Source organism: Camelus dromedarius, chromosome 11 (assembly GCF_036321535.1).
Source record: "Camelus dromedarius isolate mCamDro1 chromosome 11, mCamDro1.pat, whole genome shotgun sequence".
NCBI classification, from domain to species: Eukaryota; Metazoa; Chordata; class Mammalia; order Artiodactyla; family Camelidae; genus Camelus; species Camelus dromedarius.
The window spans coordinates 70,037,623-70,056,681 of NC_087446.1; the positions used below are offsets into that span (position 1 = coordinate 70,037,623).

General features: G+C 42.0%; 1 protein-coding gene across 1 annotated transcript in view; it reads left to right on the forward strand.

The window, feature by feature from the left end:
• The window catches only part of LOC135322441 (trafficking protein particle complex subunit 9-like), a 34,062-nt gene extending 20,235 nt beyond the window's left edge, over positions 1–13,827 (forward strand). Inside the window, exon 6 of the mRNA XM_064491227.1 lies at positions 12,784–13,827. Coding sequence (XP_064347297.1) covers positions 12,784–13,031 — 248 coding nt within the window. The 3' untranslated portion in view covers positions 13,032–13,827. The remainder of the gene's footprint in view (positions 1–12,783) is intronic.
• Positions 13,828–19,059: the final 5,232 nt, after the last annotated feature.

A 19,059-nucleotide genomic window follows, 5' to 3' on the forward strand; every position in this document is an offset into this window, starting at 1 on the left:
GTGGATGGGAGAGAGATGGAGACTAGGCCTGGGCCCAGATTCCGGTTTAAATTGGCATTTCCTCACCATATGGCCTTGGACTAGAATGCAACCTCTCTTAACCTGTTGGTGAATCTGTGAAATGGGCATGATAATATTGGTTTCTTCCTGGGATTGTTGTAAGTTCTAAAGAGTATTGTAGCACACATGAAGCACTTAACACACTGGCACTTAGCAGTGTTCACTGTGTGCGGCCGCCCCGCTTGGCATGTGTCAGAGCCGTAAAGGCAGCATGTGTCTGTTGAGGATGCACTGGTAGCCCCTTGAATAGGTTGTGAATATGGTGATTCCCTTTAATCTTGGTAACTCTGTGTGCCATGGGAAGTTATTTTCATGGACAGATGAGGAATCTCAGGGTAAAGAAGACTGTGTAATTTGCCCAAAGTCAGACCATAATTTTGGGTGCAGGGGCCTCTGTTCAGCATGGGCCCCAGGGCCTTCTGCCCTCTCCATTCAACACCAGAACCAGATGTGGGGTCGGCTGTTTCCCAGCCCAGAGTATCGGGCAGGCCGCAAGACACACCTGGCTCTGCACTGCTTGAGCAAAAACTCCGGAGGAGAGGAAGTTACAAAAGGGATAATCATAAAAACAGATGACAGCAAACTGTGATCAGCACTGAGAAGGAAAGGAACACGCCTCGCAATGCAGAGCTGCGAGCTTTCCCGTCGGGGCTGCTCTGGGGGCGTTCATCTCAGCTAAACAAACTCTGCTGCTGCACCAAGGCAGGAAGGCAGGGAGTGTGTGGCCAGGTAGACTGGGCCTTGTTAATCATACTCATTCCCCATTAAGCTGCAACTGTCACGGGCACTTACCTAGTAAACAGATGTCTTCCATAATCATCACGCACTTTTCTTGGTAGTTTTATTGCCCCACCTTTGAGATGAGGTCATTGAAGCTGAGCAGTTTGCTGCATGCCCGTGATCACCATGGAAATACCCCCACTGGTCTTTCAACCTAGACTGGTGTGGCTGTCATGTCCCAGCCCTGTGAATGGCATCGTGTTGCTTCTCCCAAGTGTCCCAAATGACTGACATTGATATTCTTAATTCGTAGGAAATGGTATGTGATAATAGGAGAAAAAGGTAGTAAGAATTTGTTTGGAAAACTAGAACAAAATCCAATTCTTCCCCAGCTGGGGGAGCGTACCCTGTGTCACTCACCCCACTCACTGCCTGGCACCTCCTCCCTGCCGTCTCCGCATTCAGAAGCCACTCTGAGCCTTTGAAGAACATTTTGCCTCATGACACTGTTGACTAGGACCTGCGACCTCTCTGTCCCTGGTTAACTCTCTCTTCAAAGCCATTTAAATTTTTTGCAGGCTCCTCCGCTCAGATGTAAGAATATTCTCTTTCAACTTCCTCATGAAGCTCCTTAATGAAGATCTCGTGAAGGAAACTTAGTCAAAACCTGGGAGGTATGCACACAGTGACTGCAACCTCAGCAATTTTTGAAGTTCAGAATCAGATTTGTGGGTGACTCAGGAAAGACTTTTTTATGGTAACAAGGGGAAAGTGAAAGGATGCAGGCTGTGTGAGACTGAAACATCTCCGTCCCAGCCAGCAAGGCACCTGCGTTCAGGATGGTGTGTGGGGAGTGCAGAGTTCTCACAAAGAAAGAAGTGTTGGGATGGGAGGGAGGACAGTTAGGTACTTTACTGGGGAGGGAAATAGTGGGCTGAACATTTCCTGGTTGAACAAGAGGATTGTGACATGATGTGCTTGTATTTTGGAGAGAAGGGTTTTGTGGGGACAGGCCTAGGGAGAACGCTCTGTGGCTGTGGAGTCAGCACAACAGAGAAACAGAGAACCGTGCAGACCCCAAGGCCCCTGCTGGGGAAGAGGCTGCCCGCCAATTCGAGCCCTGGGGGCAGCATCTGTCCCTTAGCTGGGGCCTCAGAGCTCCCTTCACAACCCAGTCCTGTTGATACAAGGAATAAAATGTGAGGCATGAGAAGGGCTGTGTCCCAGGCTTTGGTTGAGCCCCTGGGAAGTGTCCCACCAGATTTTGTTCCTTGGCTTTGTGCAGTAAAGTATTCAAGAGCAAGTCAGTGTTGAGGAAAGGTAGATTTATTCACAGAGACACATTGAAAGGCAAGAGAAAGACCACGAGGTGTGGGGTTTGGGTGCTCAGATTAAAAGTAGGTACACACTCCACAGAGTGTGGGCTTTCTCCGAAGAGGGAGAGAGAGGGGTGACCGCGAGGTGGCGCTGTGTTGCTCGTTTTCTTGGGCTTGGTGGTTTCATTTGCTAATATGTAGAAGGACCAGCCTAAGGGCAAGTGGCTGGGATTCCCAGGGAGTTGGCCATTTCCCACCCTTTGACATTTTGTGGCTAGCCTTGGGACTGCCATGGTACCTTGGGGCATGTTATTCACCATGTTACTATTACAATGGGTGTATAATGAAGCTCAAGCTCTGCTAGAAGTTAAATCTCTTCATCCTGAGCCTCAAGGCCTACTGGGGGTTGAATCCTTCACCATTTTGATGTTAATTGCTGTGGCCTTCCTTGAATGGCTGTGCTCTGCCCCTTCCATCCTGTCTCACTGTGATGACACAGAGAAAGCAAAGGCCGGGCCCTGCCTGTGCTCCTGCATTTAACAGCAGGAAGTGTGGAGTGTGCTTATGATGACTCTGATTGGTGAGAAAGATGTTTCAGATTTTGCCACGTGAGACATGGGGACCTGCCAGCAGCCATCACAAATTTATCTCAAGGACATTATCGCTTGTGTTGTTACAGAAACAACAGGCCAGCCAAGAAACATGCACTGAGATTTATTACGCCGGCGGGCTCAGAGGGGCTTCTGTTCCGAAGCTCTGAGCACCTCCAAGACCTGCACATGAGGTTCTATAGGGTTAATTACAAGTAAGGGGCTATTAGCCAATAAGGCTCAAACAACAAAAAGCAAGGAATCAGTACACTGAAGCTTATGAACTTGGAACAGATCACTTTACTGACAATTGTTGACCTTGGATTTACGAGTTAGCTTATTAGCCCATTCAACTGACACTAAACTTCAGATTTACGAGTTAGCCCAGCAATACTTAGATCAGTAAACCGACACTTATCACACTTAGATTTGTGACTTAGCTCGTTAGCCCAGCTGGGCTTTTCCTTCACAGTGTCATTCATCTTTTCTATATTTCTTTTTTTTTTTTTTAAGTATTTAATCCAAATTTAATATCAGGTTTTTTTGGAAAGAAATTTCTCTTTTTCTTTTCTTTGGGACTCTTTTGGGGGGGTAGGTAATTAGGTGTATTTATCTGTTAGTGGAGGCCCTGGGGCTTGAACCCGGGACCCCGTGCATGCTAAGCACACCCTCTACCACCCCCCCATGATCTTTTCTTTTTGCTTTAGCTGCCAAGAATCTTACAGCTGAATTTCTAGTCGGCCTTTAACACTTGCCCTGACTCCAGGGAATCCATTTTTATGACTTTACCTCCCCCAGGTTTCATTTAAGTATTGAATCTCCAATTTCTCTTCACTTTCAGTTTTGCCTTTTTGTTGTTATGGTTGTTAAGGTGTGTTTAAAAAAATTGTTTAATTTCTCTTTTAGCAGGAGGCTGAAAGTAAATAAATATGTAAACAAACAGCACACTTAAATGCTTTTATACATTCTAAGCTGTTTAGTAGTTACTTAAATACCGAATTGAATATTAAAATGATAACATTTTTAAATTATTTTTTAATTTTTTGCAAAGATATAGCTGATTTGAAATATGATATGTTTCAGGTGTACAATAGATGCTCCATTTATAGTTACTGTAAACATTGGCTGTAATCCCTGTGATGTAAGATACATCCCTGTAGCCTTACATTACATGTTGCAGTTTGTATAAGAAAGTTGGGTAACGCAGAGTCTGGGGCATGGCTGTGTCTGACCCAGGGTCACGCTCACCCTGCCTGTCAGAGCCCAGGCCCTCACTCCTGTCTGCAGGGCAGCGAGTGGAGGCAGCCCTCATCAGCGCTGGCGCCACCCTCTGAGCGGCAGTGACAGCAGTGTCTGTGTGTGGACGTGCATAGTGTTTTTCCAGGAGCTTTACATGCATTTCTGCATTTAATAATTAAAGCCCTCCTGTGAGGAAGCGTTTTATGATTTTAATGAATAATACATTTTATTTTGATATTGATAGACTTCAAACCTCCGGAAAATTTACAGAAGTAGTACAGTAAACGCTTAGATACAGTTCACCTTAAAGGGCACTATTTGTCCTTTTGTGTCTGGCTTATTTTAGCATAAAGTTTCAAGGTTCATCCATAATGTAGCCTGAGTCAGTACTTTATTCTTTTGGTTTCATAATATCCTTTTTCTTTTTTTTCATTTTTGGTCTATTTAAAAATACTTTCATTGAAGTCTAGTCAGTTTATAATGTTGTGTCAGTTTCTTGTGTACAGCACAACAATTCAAATAGGAACATACCTGTATTCATTTTCATATTCTTTTAAACATAAGTTACTATAAGATATTAAATATATTCTCCTGTGCTATACAGTATAAACTTGCAGTTTATTCTATACATACTCAGTATCTGCAAATCTTGAACTATCAATATATTCCTTCCCACACCCTCTCCCCTCTGGTAACCATAGTTTGGTTTCTATGTCTCTGTGTCTGTTTCTGTTCTGTAGATAAGTTTATCTTTTTGTGTCTTTGTTTTTTTATTTTTTTTTTAAGATTCCACATGTGAGCGATCTCATATGGTATTTTTCTTTCTCTTTCTGGCTTACTTTTCTTTGAATGACATTCTCCAGGTCCATTCATGTTTCTGCAAATGGCATTACTTTATTATTATTTTATGGCTGAATAGTAGTCTATTGGAGAAATATACTACAGTCTCTTTATCCAGTCATCTTTCAGTGGACATTTAGGTTGTTTCCATGTCTTGCTATTGTAAATAGTGCTGCTGTGAACATTGGGGTAAAAGTGTCTTTTTGAGTTAGGGTTCCTTCTGGATATATGTCCAGGAGTGGGATTGCTGGGTCATATGGGAAGTCAATATTTTGTCTTTTGAGGAACCTCTATACAGTTTTCCACAATGGCTCCACCAAACTGCATTCCCACCACAGTGCAGGAGGGTTCCCAATTCTCCGTAGCCTCTCCAGGATTTACTGTCTGTGAACTTCTGAATGATGGCTATTCGGACTGGTGAGAGGTGAGTCTTGATTGCAGTTTTGATTTGCATTTCTCTGATAATGATATTGAGCATTTTTTTCATGTGCCTATTGGCCATTTGTATGTCTTCATTGGAGAAAAGTTTCTTTAGGACTTCTGCCCATTTTTGAATTGAATTATTTGTTTTTCTTTCTTATTAAGTGTAAAAGCTGTTTACATATTCTGGGAATTAAGCCCTTGTCAGTTTCATTTATTGCAACTATTTTCTCTCATTCCATATATTGTCTTTTTGTTTTGCTTTTTCTTTCCTTTTCTGTGCAAAAGCTTGTAAGTTTAAATAGATCCTACTTGTATTATTTTGCTTGTATTTCTATTGCTTGAGTAGACTGCTCTAGGAAAACATTGTTGAGATGTATGTCAGATGTTTTGCCTATGTTTTCTTCTAAGAGGTTTATAGTGTCTGTCTACATGTTTAATTCTTTAAGCCATTTTAAATTTATTTTTGTGTATGCTGTGAGAGAGTGGCCTAACTTCATTGATTTACCTTCAGCTGTCCACTTTTCCCTACACCATTTTCTGAAGAGGCTGTCTACTCCATTGTATGTTCTCACCTCCTTTGTCAAAGATTCAATGACCAAAAGTTTGTGGGACTATTCTTGGTAATTTTGTTTATCCGTTCATTGATGGATGGATATTGTTTGTAACCTTTGGCTACTCTGAATGATACTGCCATGAATATTGATGTGCAAGTTTTTGTGAGAATATATTTTCATTCTGTTGGCTGTACAGTTGGCCCGCCATTTCTGTAGTTTCCACTTCATGGATCCAGATGGCTGATTGTAAAGGGACTCGAACATCCTTGGATTATGGTATCCAGGGTGGGTGTTTCCTGAAACAAACCCCCCGAGGAGACTGAGGGATGACTCTATATGTAGGAGTGGAATTGCTGTGCCATATAATTCTAACCTTTTGAGGAAACACCAGGCTTTTCCAAAGAAGCTGCACCATTGCCCCTTTCCAATGGCTGCGTATTGAGGGTTCCCATTTCTCTGCCTCCTGACCGACACTTGTTATTGTCCATGTTTTGATTATAACCATCCTAGTGAGTGTAAAATCAGATATCATTTTGATGTTGATTTCGCTAGTGATGCTGAGCATCTTTTCATAAGCTTATTGGCCAATTGTGTATCTATTTAAATACTTGGCATATTTAAAAATTGGGTAGATTTTCTTTGTATTGGTCAGTTGTAAGCATTTGTTTTATATCCTGGATACTAGTCTCTTATTAGATATATGCTTTGCAAAATTTTTCTCCTATTCTGCAGATTGTCGTTTCACTTTAGTTTTTTTAAACATTAAAACAATTTCTTTCTAGGGGAGGTAATTAGATTTATTCATTTTATTTTTCTTGATAAGCACGCACTCTATCACTTGAGCTACACCCTTCCCCTTCATTTCACTTTCTTGATGATGTCCTTTGTAACAAATGGTTTTAATTTTGATGAAGTCAATTTTATCTTTCTTTTTTTCACTTGTGCTCTTGGTATTGTATCTAGGAAGCCATAGCATATCCTTGAACCACAAAGATTTAAACTATGTCTTCTTTTAGAATGTTTATACATTTAGTTTTTACGTTTCCGTCTGTGATCCATTTTGAATTAATATTTTATTTGTTATATAAAATACGGGGGTCCAGATTCCAAATACATTCTTTTGCCTTCAGATACCCAGGTGTCTCTGCACCATTTGTTGAATAGACTATTCTTTCAATGGAGTTTTGTTGGCACATTTCTGGAAAAATGACTGTAAATGTAAGTTTCCCCCCTGGATTTTTTATTGTTTCTCATAGATTTATGCATCCAAACTTATGCCAGTACCATAATGACTTGAGTACTATAGATTTGTAGTAACCATTGAGTGAGTCCTCCAACTTTGCTCTTCTTTTTCAAGATTGTTTTGGCTGTCCTGGGCCCCTTGCACTTCCATATGAATTTTGGCATCAGTTCTTCAATTTTTGCAAAGAAGTCAGCTGGAATTTTGATAGGGATTCCATTAAATTTGTAGATCACTTTCAGGAGTCTTAACATTTTTAACAATATTGTCTACCATTCCATGAACATGGGATGCCTTCCATATATGTAGACCTTTTAATTTTTTTTTTGGTGATACTTCAAAATGTTCAATGTGCAAATCTTGTAAAATTTTGTTAAATGTATCTCTCATTTTATTTTTAATGCTGTTGTAATTGGAAAGGCTGAGCTTCCTAAGGGTGGGACTATATATCAATTTATTTATTTCTAGGATTCCTACACAGCAAATACCCTAGATTTATATTTGCTACATAAATCTATCCACAATTCTTCCCACCCCCGTGTCATAAGAAACCAAGACCCAGGTTAAGCTACCTGAACACTTATGTGGAAGTGAGAAGTGAGACCCTTGGGTGGGGCTTTGTGCAGATTATACTGAAAGCTTATTCATTATGGCTTCATCTTAATTTCTTTTAAACAATCCTTTCAGTGTATATAGTCAGATACATTAAGAAAATGCCCTTTCGATGTGTGGAGGAGCTAAGACTATAATTTTCAAATAATTTCTAGTGAGAGTGTTGTACTTGAAACTAATTTGCATCAATCTTTGAAGATTTATGTTTCAGGAGCTTTGACTATATAATACCTGTCTTTATTCAATAACTACAACTAAATGCTCAAACAACATGTAAGAGTTTGAGCAAACTGCCCCCGCCCCGTAGTGCTGGTTGGCTGCAGCTGTAACTGGAGTCAAGTCTTACCTATCACAGTACTCTTGGGTGGATCTGCTCAAAGGGGTTCGTCCAATAGTTTGTCGGTAGTCTTTTGGACAAAGCCATAAAGCATTGATTTAAGGTTGCTGGAATGGAATCTATTTTATTAATATTAAGTAAGCACATATTGAGTGCTTACTGTATGTTGGGAATTGTCCCTCAGCCTCACATGAATATTATTTCGCTTAAAACCTCTCATATTTCCTTGTTATTCACACTTTACAGATAAGGAGTCTGAGTATTAGGTTTTCTCTCTTTTGGGGGGATCTCATTATCAATGATGGGAAGTTGTAAGGAAAAAGATACTGATTCATCCAGAGAAAACATTTTTCTGAGAGTCAGCACTGAAGAGGTTGATCATTGTTTGAGTAAGACGAGCCCCGGGTTGTACGGAGTCAGCATCCCTGTCCTGGACACGGCACGTGTAGCACTAAGTGGTGGGTGAGGCCGCGCGGCCGCGCAGGGGACGCGGATGCCGGGCCGTTGGGCTGTGCTCAGGCCCGGTGGGGCTTTCTCCTAAGGGAAGTGGAACGTCATTGTCAGAATTTAAGTAGGGGAGAGGGGTGCTCTCGTAGATCACTTTTGTCTTGAAGAATGCTTAGAAACATTTAGAAGGCTCGGCAGGAGGTGATGTGATAAGTCAGAGTAGGGTGGCTGTGAGGTGTAGCAGTGTTCAATTTTCAAATGGTTTTCAGTCCCAGGTTTGTGGCTCAGTAGCCGTGTCACTTTGGATGACGCACTAAAGGAAGTGAAACAATTTATCTTATTACTTGAAGCAGTGATATACCGACTTCCCAGGACTTTTGTGGAGATCCAGTGAGATAACGTGTGCACAATGTGCAGCGTGGTCCCCAGCACACAGTCATTGCTGAGGGAGTGCCAGTGAGAACTTTGTAGGTGAGGTGTGGGTGGTGTGACTCGTTGACTGAGGAAATTGGGCCCTGAAGGAGGGGTCCAGTCACATCTGTGAGTGATGGGACTGAGCTGGGAGAGGCAGAGGGTGGAGTTGGTGGTGCCCTTGAAACATCTAAGTGCAGTGCCACAATCACAGAGGAGGTCTAGGCCCGGGCTGTGCATTTTCCTATAATCTCAATCCCTGAGTACGCCAAGGTATTGATCATTGAACGTGAAGACATACTTACAGGACAAGTGAATAGTAGTATCATCTCTGTCATCAAAGCTCACGTCTCTTTATTCATCACTCACTTTGCTAATTGGGTACTTACAGAGCTCAATTCACCATCCTCACCTGGGCTCAGGCTCCACAGAAAAGATCTTGTGAGTCTCCCTCTTTTCCAGAAGAAAACACATTTAGCTGGAAGAATTCTCTACTCGCCAGACTTAGAATTTTAGTTTGTTGATTTAATTCTGTTTTCTGTTGGCCGTCTCCTGACAGGAGAGACATTTTACCTCATGGTCAGGTTTCAATTAGCTGTTACTGAGAACTGCTGATGTGATCCATAGTGTATTTTTTCTATTAACTTTGTAGAGTACTTATCATTTTTCTGTCTTTGCCCTTTAATTTTGTTTCCTCTTCAATGTTCTATCCTATTTGGGGCCTTATTTTATTTTTTAATTCAAAAATGTCTGTTAGCAGTTAAGAAAACAAAAGCAAATAAAAAATGCACATGATAGCTAGATTTAGAATATATCTAGTGTGTTTTCTGTCTCGGCAATGGAGGGTTCTAGAAACTCTTGAAAACCTTCATTACATAAGTTCCTTAAAATGCTGATTAAGAAATAAGACCTTCCTTCCTCATCTTTCAAGCTGCACAGCTAATTGTCAAGAAAGTGAGGGGAAATCCTCAGAAGCCAAGTCAACCAGAAAGCAGGGATTCTGGGAGATACACAAGCCTTAGAAGCACTGGGGGCCAGTTGGCTCCAGAACTGAGTTTCAGTTGCCTTGACAGGAGGGCAGGAGGTGAGCCCCAGACCTCTCACACTTGGATTTGGATGGCTGTTCTTATGTAAGGCCAAGCACATCCTGAGAATCCTGCTTTATAAAAGGGTGAATTAGAAAGAAAAGTAAAAAAGCATTCCTCAAGGCAAGGAAGTAAGGAAAGTCAATTTTTTTGGAAGCGGGGGAAAATAACATATCCAATGTAAGTATTTAGTTTAAATCTGTTCTGGCATGAGAGTGACAACAAACTCCTGGCAGAAAATCACAGCTCCTCCCGGAAAGAGAAGTTGTGTTTTGAATGAATCAGTGGGCAGCCATTCCGAAAAATGTCTCCAGAGTCTTCTGGATCAAGATACTGGACCCAAACACTCCCTTCCATGGTCTCATTTAAATAACCAGAAAGGTTTTAAAGGAAAGAAGCCATAATCATAGTTCTATTTATTGACATTAATATATGCTAGGAATTCAGAGGTGACTATGGAGTTGTCACCTCTTTTATGGACCTTACTTTCTATTTGACATAGTTGGGGAACTTGGTGGAGGGTGGTGTTAGTCTGTTCCAATTAGCCAGGACAGGAGATTAAGAAAGCAGTGAAGGGCGGATGACATTTTTAGCTGAGGACAGTCCTGTTCAGTTGGTTTGTAATTGCAGGCTCGTTGAGTTGTCACTGGAGGGAATTGATCTTATGGAGTTTGGACTTAACTCAGGCCTCTTCAGAATGGACAAGTGAACCTGGAGAAAGACAGTCAAATCTGTGCAGACATTAAAGTCCACGTGAACGTGCTGTATCCCTGAGCCAAAGATAGGACAAGTAGGCAGCACTTCTTGAGGACAGAGGAGTGGTTTTTAAGGTTCTCCAAGAATGAAGCCCAGGGAACCGGGATGGCCAGTTGTCAAACTGTGACTTTGCTCTTTGGACGGTGTACCCACCGAGGTTGTTGGCTGTTAATAGGTTTCCATTTCTCTTTAATGCATGACAGGTGATGAGGACGTGGGCATACACTTTTGACACCTTGTCGAAGTGACTGGGTACCTGCCTAGAAGGGAGGGCACAGCTACGGCTGCGCCATACATCTTGCCGCCCATCCCGTTCCCCGGCTCCGTGATCTCGGCAGAGTGGTTCCTTGTTGAGCTGTCCGTCTCCTCTGTGACATCGTAACCCAACAAAATACCGGAGAGTATTAGCTTGGCTTTGTTCTTTTCCATCCTTCCCTTCAAATGATGATGAATGATAATGGACCCAGTTACGTTTGCAGATGATTTACACGTAGTGCTGTCAGTACAAACCTTGTAATCCCCACTGTGTGATCTAGAGAAGAAAGTTACATTCTTTCCAAATTGTTTTGATGCACTTATGTGGGAAAATGATGTACGTTTGAATATGTATTTCCTCTCTGAATCATCATGGCTACAGATGAATATTTGTAGACATGGAATGAGTTTACTTTATTTGAACTGTATGGTCCCCTAAATTCTCCCCAGCTTTTTAAAGTCATCACTGGAGTGCTACCTCCACAGTGTCCCAAAGCATCCACCACTGCCTGTTCTTCGGACACTGTGAGTTTCCAAGTTGGAGAAGGCTGCTGGCTGTTGAGGCATTCTCTGGCACATCTCTGGCTGGCTGATGTGAGCTTAGCACACAAGACTTGGCAGACAGTATCTAACCATGGTCACGTCCATTTCTGGAACACTCATGGAGGATTTTACACCTATGCTAGTGGCATACGTTATTTCTTTTAGTTTTCAAAACAATCATAATTAGATTTTATCACCTGTATTAATAAGGAAACTGTCAAAGCGAGTGATGTGCAGACTTTGGACTGGAACACGGGTCTTTCTGATCCCTATCTCTGTTCCCTCCCCAGCCTATCCTTCCAAATGTCCAGGAGACTCTTCCTCAGTCTTGAGTTTCCCGCTGATGTTACCACTGTCTTTGTTTCTGGAGAGGAAAACAAGTCTAAACTTACTTTCCAGTTGGAAATGGAATGGAGAGTTAACGTTGGAAGCCGGGAGAGTCTGTCCTGTGATGAAGCGGTCTCTGAGCCACTTCCATGGGGACGTCACGTCACTGTCTGGGCCCCTTGCACAGCCTGTGCACAGGTGATAAGCCAGATGTGCTGAGCAGTCCTACCGGACAGGGAAGTGCGTTGGAAATGAGTTTGGGTATTTGGTTTCATTACATATGTTCCTGAGGGCCTTGGCCTGGCACTTCAAATGGGACCACTCCCTGTCCCACAGACTCGTGCTCTGGGCCGGTGCAGACCTAACGTGGCCTCAGCCTGAGGCTCAGGGCCCGTGGTGATGAGGAGCATTTTAGTCCAGGGTCTGCCGGAGGCTCTGACACTTCTGGGCCATGGGAATTTGTCCAGGATGATAATAAATCCTCCCCGAGATTCAGATTTCCTTCCCTGTGAGCCGGGGTAGTAATAGTTTCTGAAATGATTGTAATGATTCAGTAACGGGCACAGCGTGTGCTGGCAGGTAGCTGGTGTTTAAGGAGCAGAAGTCGCAGTCACTCTGTCAGCCTCTCACTGTGTGCTCTGTGCTTTGAGAGGTTGTGTGTTTGGTGAAAGTCCCGCCCAAACCCTAGGGTGTAGATGAACTGTTGTTCCTTTACTTTCCCGTCCTCTTCCTCTTTCCCTTCTCTGTGTCCCATGTTTAGGTAGCAGATTCCTCTGTTTCAGGGAATACGGACCTTTCTAATAAAAGGAGAGGCGGAACACGGAAAGGTGGGGCCCAGAGGGGGTCTGGAGCATCCGCACAGCGCTGCTTCCCTGCATTTCTGCATCCGGTCCCATCAGTGCATGAAGTCAGCCTTCCTCTTCCTTCCTGTGTCGTTGGGTCTCTGTTTTAAGGGAAAATTTTTTACGGGTCTTTTTTCCATTACATGTTTCGTTCAGATGCTTGTTGCTTTTCTCCCTGTGCTTCAGCATTCCTAGGAGAGAATTCAGCAGTGAGCATCCTCTCCGAGCTCTATGAGTTGATCGGCTTCCACCGCAAGTCCGCCTTCTTCAAGTGGGTGGCCCCCGTGCAGCGCGTGGCCCCCGGCATCCCGGAGCATGGCTGGAAGGCCTGCTACCGACTCCTTCTGCAGACGCTTCCTGGCTACAGTCTGTCGCTGGATCTGCAGGACTTCAGCAAAGGTGTTGGAACTAAAACATTGCTTCAGTCCCATTAACCATGCCTGGTATGGGCCCTGCTGTCCTGTCTCATCAGGGTGAATTCTGATTCGTTTAGAATAGGGCTCAGCAGACTTTTTCTGTCAAGGGCTTGGGAGTAAGTATTTCAGGGTCTGCAAACCTCCTGATCTCTGGTGCAGCTGCTCAGCTCTGCTGTTCAGACGCCAGAGCATCCGGACATTCCACACACCCACAGAGCTTTATTAACAGCGGTGTCTGGGGCTGGATTCAGTGTATGAACTGCAGTTTGTCCCCACAGCCTCCTCACTATTGACGCCTGCACCAGAGCATGCATTTGCGACAATGGGTGAACCTGCACTGACACATCATCATCACCCAGAGCCCAGACTTGACACTAGGATTTACACTTGGTGGTGTGCACTCTGTGGGTTTGGACAGATGTGCAATGACATGTATCCACCGTCACAGCATCATACAGAGTAGTCTGTCTTAGTGACCTTAAAATGCTACGTGCTGCACCTCATTCATTGCTCCTTCCCCTCTAGCCTCTGACAGCCACTGATCTTTTAGTCTCTGTGGTTTTCCCTTTCCCAGAACACCATACAGTTGGAATCAGACAGTTGCGGAACCTTCCCAGATTGGCTTCTTTCCCTTAGTAATATGCATTAAAGGTTCCTCCATGTCTTTCCATGCCTTGATAACTCATTTCATTTTAGCACCAAATAATAGTCCATTTTCTGGCTGGAACACAGTTAATCCATTCACCTACTGAAGAACAGCTTAGTTGCTTCTGAGTTCTGGTGATTATGAATAAAGCTGCTATTAACATCTGTATGCAGTTTTGTGTGTGGACATAAGTTTCCATTTCGTCGAGTAAACACCAAGGAGCACAGTTGCCGGATCATGTGTTAGGAGTACGTTTAGTTTTGTAAAAAATTGCCAAACCGTCTTCCAAAGTATCTGGGCCATTTTACATTCCCACCAGCAATGCATGAGAATTCCTTATGCTCCACATCCTCACCAGCATTTGGTGCTGTCAGTTTTCTGCGTTTTGGCAGTTCTGACAGGTGTGCAGTGGTACCTCGCTGTTTCAGTCTGCATCCCCTTGATGACAGATGCTGTGGAGCATCTTTCCATAGACTTCTTTGGCATCTAGATTTTTTGTTTGATGAGATCTTTGTCAGGAATTTTGCTCATTTTTTAATCAGGTTGTTTATCCTTCTTGTTGAGTTTAAAGAGATTTTGGTATATTCTGGATATCAGCCCCTTATCAATGTGTCCCTGCCCTTCACCTGCAGCACCGGAGTTGTCCTTTGGGTCTCAGTGGAGTGTCAGCCCTTCAAAGAGGTTCCCTGTCTTCCCTCAGCCTAAATACTGTCCTTGTATTTTTCACTTTCATTGACTCATTTTGTTCTTTTTAAATAGCATTTCCCATAATTTGTAAGTATATTAAAAAAAAAGGGCAATGATTGAACACCACCTCCCCCACCAGGCTGTGTGCCCTGTGAGAGCAGAGGCCCTGTCCCCACTCACCATTTCCCATGACAGCACAAGGCACATGTCCATGTAAAAGTGTGTAACGTGGGGCCAAACCTGATGAGCAGCTATGATGACATGTGTTGGCTACCATTTATTGAGTAGACTTTGTTTCTGATGTAAATTATTAAATCACATGAATGAAACTTGTTTGTTTTGAAAAATAAAACAACAAAGCACACCTCCATTTGATTGGTACTTTCTACTTAGCCTTCTGACACAGGAGGGGATGTTCACAATCATTTTTTGGAGGAGGTTGGGGAGGTAAAGTAAGAGAGTGAGATCAAATAAAGTAAAAATGATAACTATCAGTTGGCTTTATTTTCACTAAGACATAAAAGTTACTTTAAACCCTATCTCAGCTGTTGTTCTGTTGTTTTAAACATTTCTCATAGAATTAAATGGAAGCCCACTAAACCCTGAAAGGGAAATTGTGTGCTCAGGTCCTGAAAATTGTTTATGTCTATTTCTTGAAATGCACATTTTCCCTGCTGGTTAAAGAAATTCGAGGCGGGAACACAGCCGTGCGCTGTGTGTCTGCTGGCTTCACGGGCTGCTCACTGTCATTTTCATTTTCTTGTGTTGCAGTTTATGAAGGTTTTCCCATGAGATATATTGCTCAGCCTTTTCCTGAATGAAGGATTGAATTTTCCACAGGAAATCTTATGAAAGAGAGTGACAAGGCACATGGGTTTCCCAAAAAGGAATACTTGATGTAATAAACTTTCACTATCTTGAACCTTTTTTAATACAAGCCAGTTGAAAATTTTATCACTAGGTCATAGGCCACAAATCTGTCTTAAGAATAAAAAGATTCAAATTTTATAGAAGAAACAGTTTGAATCAAGTAGAAATTATGATTTGTACAATAGTTGGTGTTAGAAATTATACTCAGTCTTCTCATAATTGCCTGTGGTAGGAACTGGATTATTATTTATTTATTAAAAAAAAATCCACTAGGTGCTATTTGCCCCATTCTTGATGCAGCAGTGCTGAGGTTAGTTAAGTTGGAACATTTAGGATTGTTAGCTAGGTTTTCCGGACATTGATTTCAGCCTCTTTATCTTTTTTACAATCTCTTCTTTTGTATCGGCCTTTGGTCTTTTGACAACGTGGAAATACTGCACGGATCTGCCTTTCCCTTTTTTCCTGTCTTTGTGGGAAAAGATTTCTGAAAGACAAACTACTAGGATATTAAGGATTTTGTGTGGGGTAAGTTTGTTCTGTTCTAAGGATTTCAATTAATACGCATTAATACTTGCTATTCAGCTAATGACAGTAAAATTATAAACTAACTTAAGTATACATGAGTAAGTATAGTACAATAAGCCCATCACCCAGATAAAGGAATTCACAAACTTTTCCATATTTCCTTTATTCAGACCTTTGTTCTTTTATTTGTCCTTTGTTGAAGTATTTGACAGCAAATCCAAGAAGACATGTCATTTTACCCTATGTGCTCAAGTAGGCATGTCTGAAAAATGAGGGCCTTTTTTTGATCAGGTTTTTCGTTTGACCCATGTGCTCATTAAGTACCAGCTTTATCATGCATCTCACTAGGCATTAGGGATCCTTGGGGCAATGAGACAGTCCTGGCTCCCAAGGAAGTAAGGGCTGATGGAAGAAACCAACACAGGAGCTTGGGTGCCTCACTTAAGGTCCCTACTGTATGACACCAATTGGACAAAATTTGTGCACAATACAATAGGATTCACAGAAGGGACTGGTCAGACTTGTAGGGCAGGCCGTGAGAGAGGCGGTCAGCAGGGCTACAAGAGGAGGACTCATTTGATCAGAATCTGAAATCCTTTCTGCCAACCTTTCTACCAAGCCCCCAAGGCCATCACAAACAACCCTGTGCTGTAACTGTTTTTGATTCCAGTTACCACATCTCCTTCAGGAAGGATTTTAAGGTGGAAAATATTTAAAATCCGTAATTGTTGCCAGAAGGGACATAGAACAAGGAACATGTAAACAACACAAATGTCCATCAGCACATGAATGGATAAAGACGAGGTGATACATATATACAATGGAATACTACTCAGTCATAAAAGATGCCATTTGCAGCAACATGGATGGACCTGAAGACTGTCATTCTAAGTGAAGTGGGGTGGAAAGAGAAAGAAAAATGCCATATGACTTCATTTATGGGGAATCTAAAATTAATAGCAATAATAATAAGACCACAAATGAACTAAATATTGTTTTGATTTCTTGAATATATGCAAGCACATCTGACTGTCCTTTGTGATTGGATTACCATATTCTGTTTATTCTTTTGTAGATGTCCTTATTCCTCTGGTAACTAATTTTAAAAATCTAAAGCTCTAATCTGTTCTTATGAAACAATAATTAGTACATATATGTAAACTAAAAAATGCAGTATGCTCTATACATGTATTTATATGCAATATGTGTATGTGAAGTTGAACTGTAAAAATTCTACCTGATAAAACTGAAAAAGGAAAAAAATAAAAAATTTATTTTAAAAAAACACCCCTCTTTAGATATTAAAACGTTCATTTCTGAGATTCTGTGAAAGACAGCATGGAAGTAGGTTTTTAAGATTTTCTCCTTGTTCCTCGGTGAGCAGCCTGGGCTGCACAGCTTGGCCGCCACAGGCACGCAGGGCTTGCCGGCTTGCTCCTCACTTGTTGGGAGGAAGATTAGCTGCTTCAGGAATATTTATGTTCTTAGAAGTTGCTGAAAACCCCACAGAGCTTCTGTTTACATGGAGTGTATCTGTCAATATACCCCATTATAGAAATTAGAACAGAAAATTTAAACCCAAGAACTGACAAGCACACGCTGCCCCAGCACGTGTTCAAAGTAGTGCTGCCACGGTGGCGTGTGTTGGTTCTAGAAAAAATGCACAATACACTCAAGAATGAGGGTGAACCCACAGATCTCATCTCAGCAATGCTATGAAGAGGTGGGACCCAAAGCCCCTAAAACAGTGCTGAAGTCCCCAGAAGTCCGAGAACACACAGAGCCATGGGACCAAGAATCCAGTGTCCCATGGATCATCAGCTGTGGAGACCGCGTCCTGGGTCAGGAGGAGCAGAATTAGGGATAGAAGGCACACAGTCCTATTGACAGCAAAGCTTTAAAGGTTTTGAATTGACTGAAAGTTTGGCAAAGATTTGCATTTAGACTACTACATTTCCTCTCCTGGAGACGTTAGAAGGAAAACACTGATTAATAGAGGATGATTGTAATGGATTAATTATGATACTGATGACATGGGCTGCGAACACTAACCCTGCACTCAGTGTAGACTAAGCCTTTTATGTACACAATTCATTAGGTCTCCACACCCCTGCAACGTGGCATTAAGCACTCATACAACCATGAAACAAGTGACTATAAAACAGTCACAAGCCTTCCTCTCCAGCATGAGGTAGCAAAACCACTAAGGGTTTTCAATGACAAAAGCCAAAATCATATATTTTTGGGAAAGAAAGCAAATGAAACACTGAAGAACAATAAACCAAAAGAGCAGATGGAATGGAAAATTTTATTGAAGAAAGCAATGATTGATTCAATTAAAACAGCTAATGTCCCTGGTATAATTGAACCATCAATCCAAATTTTTGGAAAAGTGGGTTGTGAAATTACTCTTTCATTTAATATTGGAATTCCTATTTGGACCAATTTGATATGCACCACTGGTGTGAGGTTAGATATTTAGGTAAATTACAATATTCCTATTTTTTAAGTTAACAGGAAACATAACACAGGACTCCAGATTTAGGGAGAGAATGCAAAAAACTACTATCATACTCCATCCAGTAAGGACAAGTGTCCCTGCGTCACCAAAGCAATGAGAATTTGCACAAAGAAAACACAGTTCTCCAATTGTGACAAATACGAGACCGTGAGCCATGAGTTACGAGAACAAGCAACTGTTTAAATGCCATGGGCAAATTTTTTTTATCATCTTGAAAACATCACTGATGTTCTAGGTAAGAAAAATAATTGTTTTACTAGCAAATCCAACTGACACGGGAGTTTTTCCAAGTGAGAAGGTGATTCCAAAAAGTGAAGTAAAATGAGTAAAGATGATCTGCGCAGTGACGGAGATGGTCTTAGACTAACCAGCACCACGATTCCCGGTTTTACACTTGCTCTCTGCTCATCACCTCTGACACAAGAACTCATCAAATGATTGTTTTTTCTTTAGGGAAAAAAAAGATAAATAAAATCTAAATACAAGATGTGGTACGTAAAGCGGTAATGAAGTTTTCTAACCTTATAATGCAGCCAGTGTAATGTAGCACTTATTCGGGCACTTGAATTTTTTAATTTATTTTTTTTATACCCTATTTCTATCCTAAAGGAGACACTTAAAGTTTTCTACTTTATTCAACGTATCTTGTGAGGGTTGTGATATACACTGGTATGGCAGTTTTAAGAGATTCAAAATCGCCTCTTTGGTTGTGGTCAGGAAAGACAAGGCTCCCTCACAGCTGCGACGGAGAAGGAATCCCCGGAGTCAGCCTCCGGGCAGCTTCCGAACCGCATTTG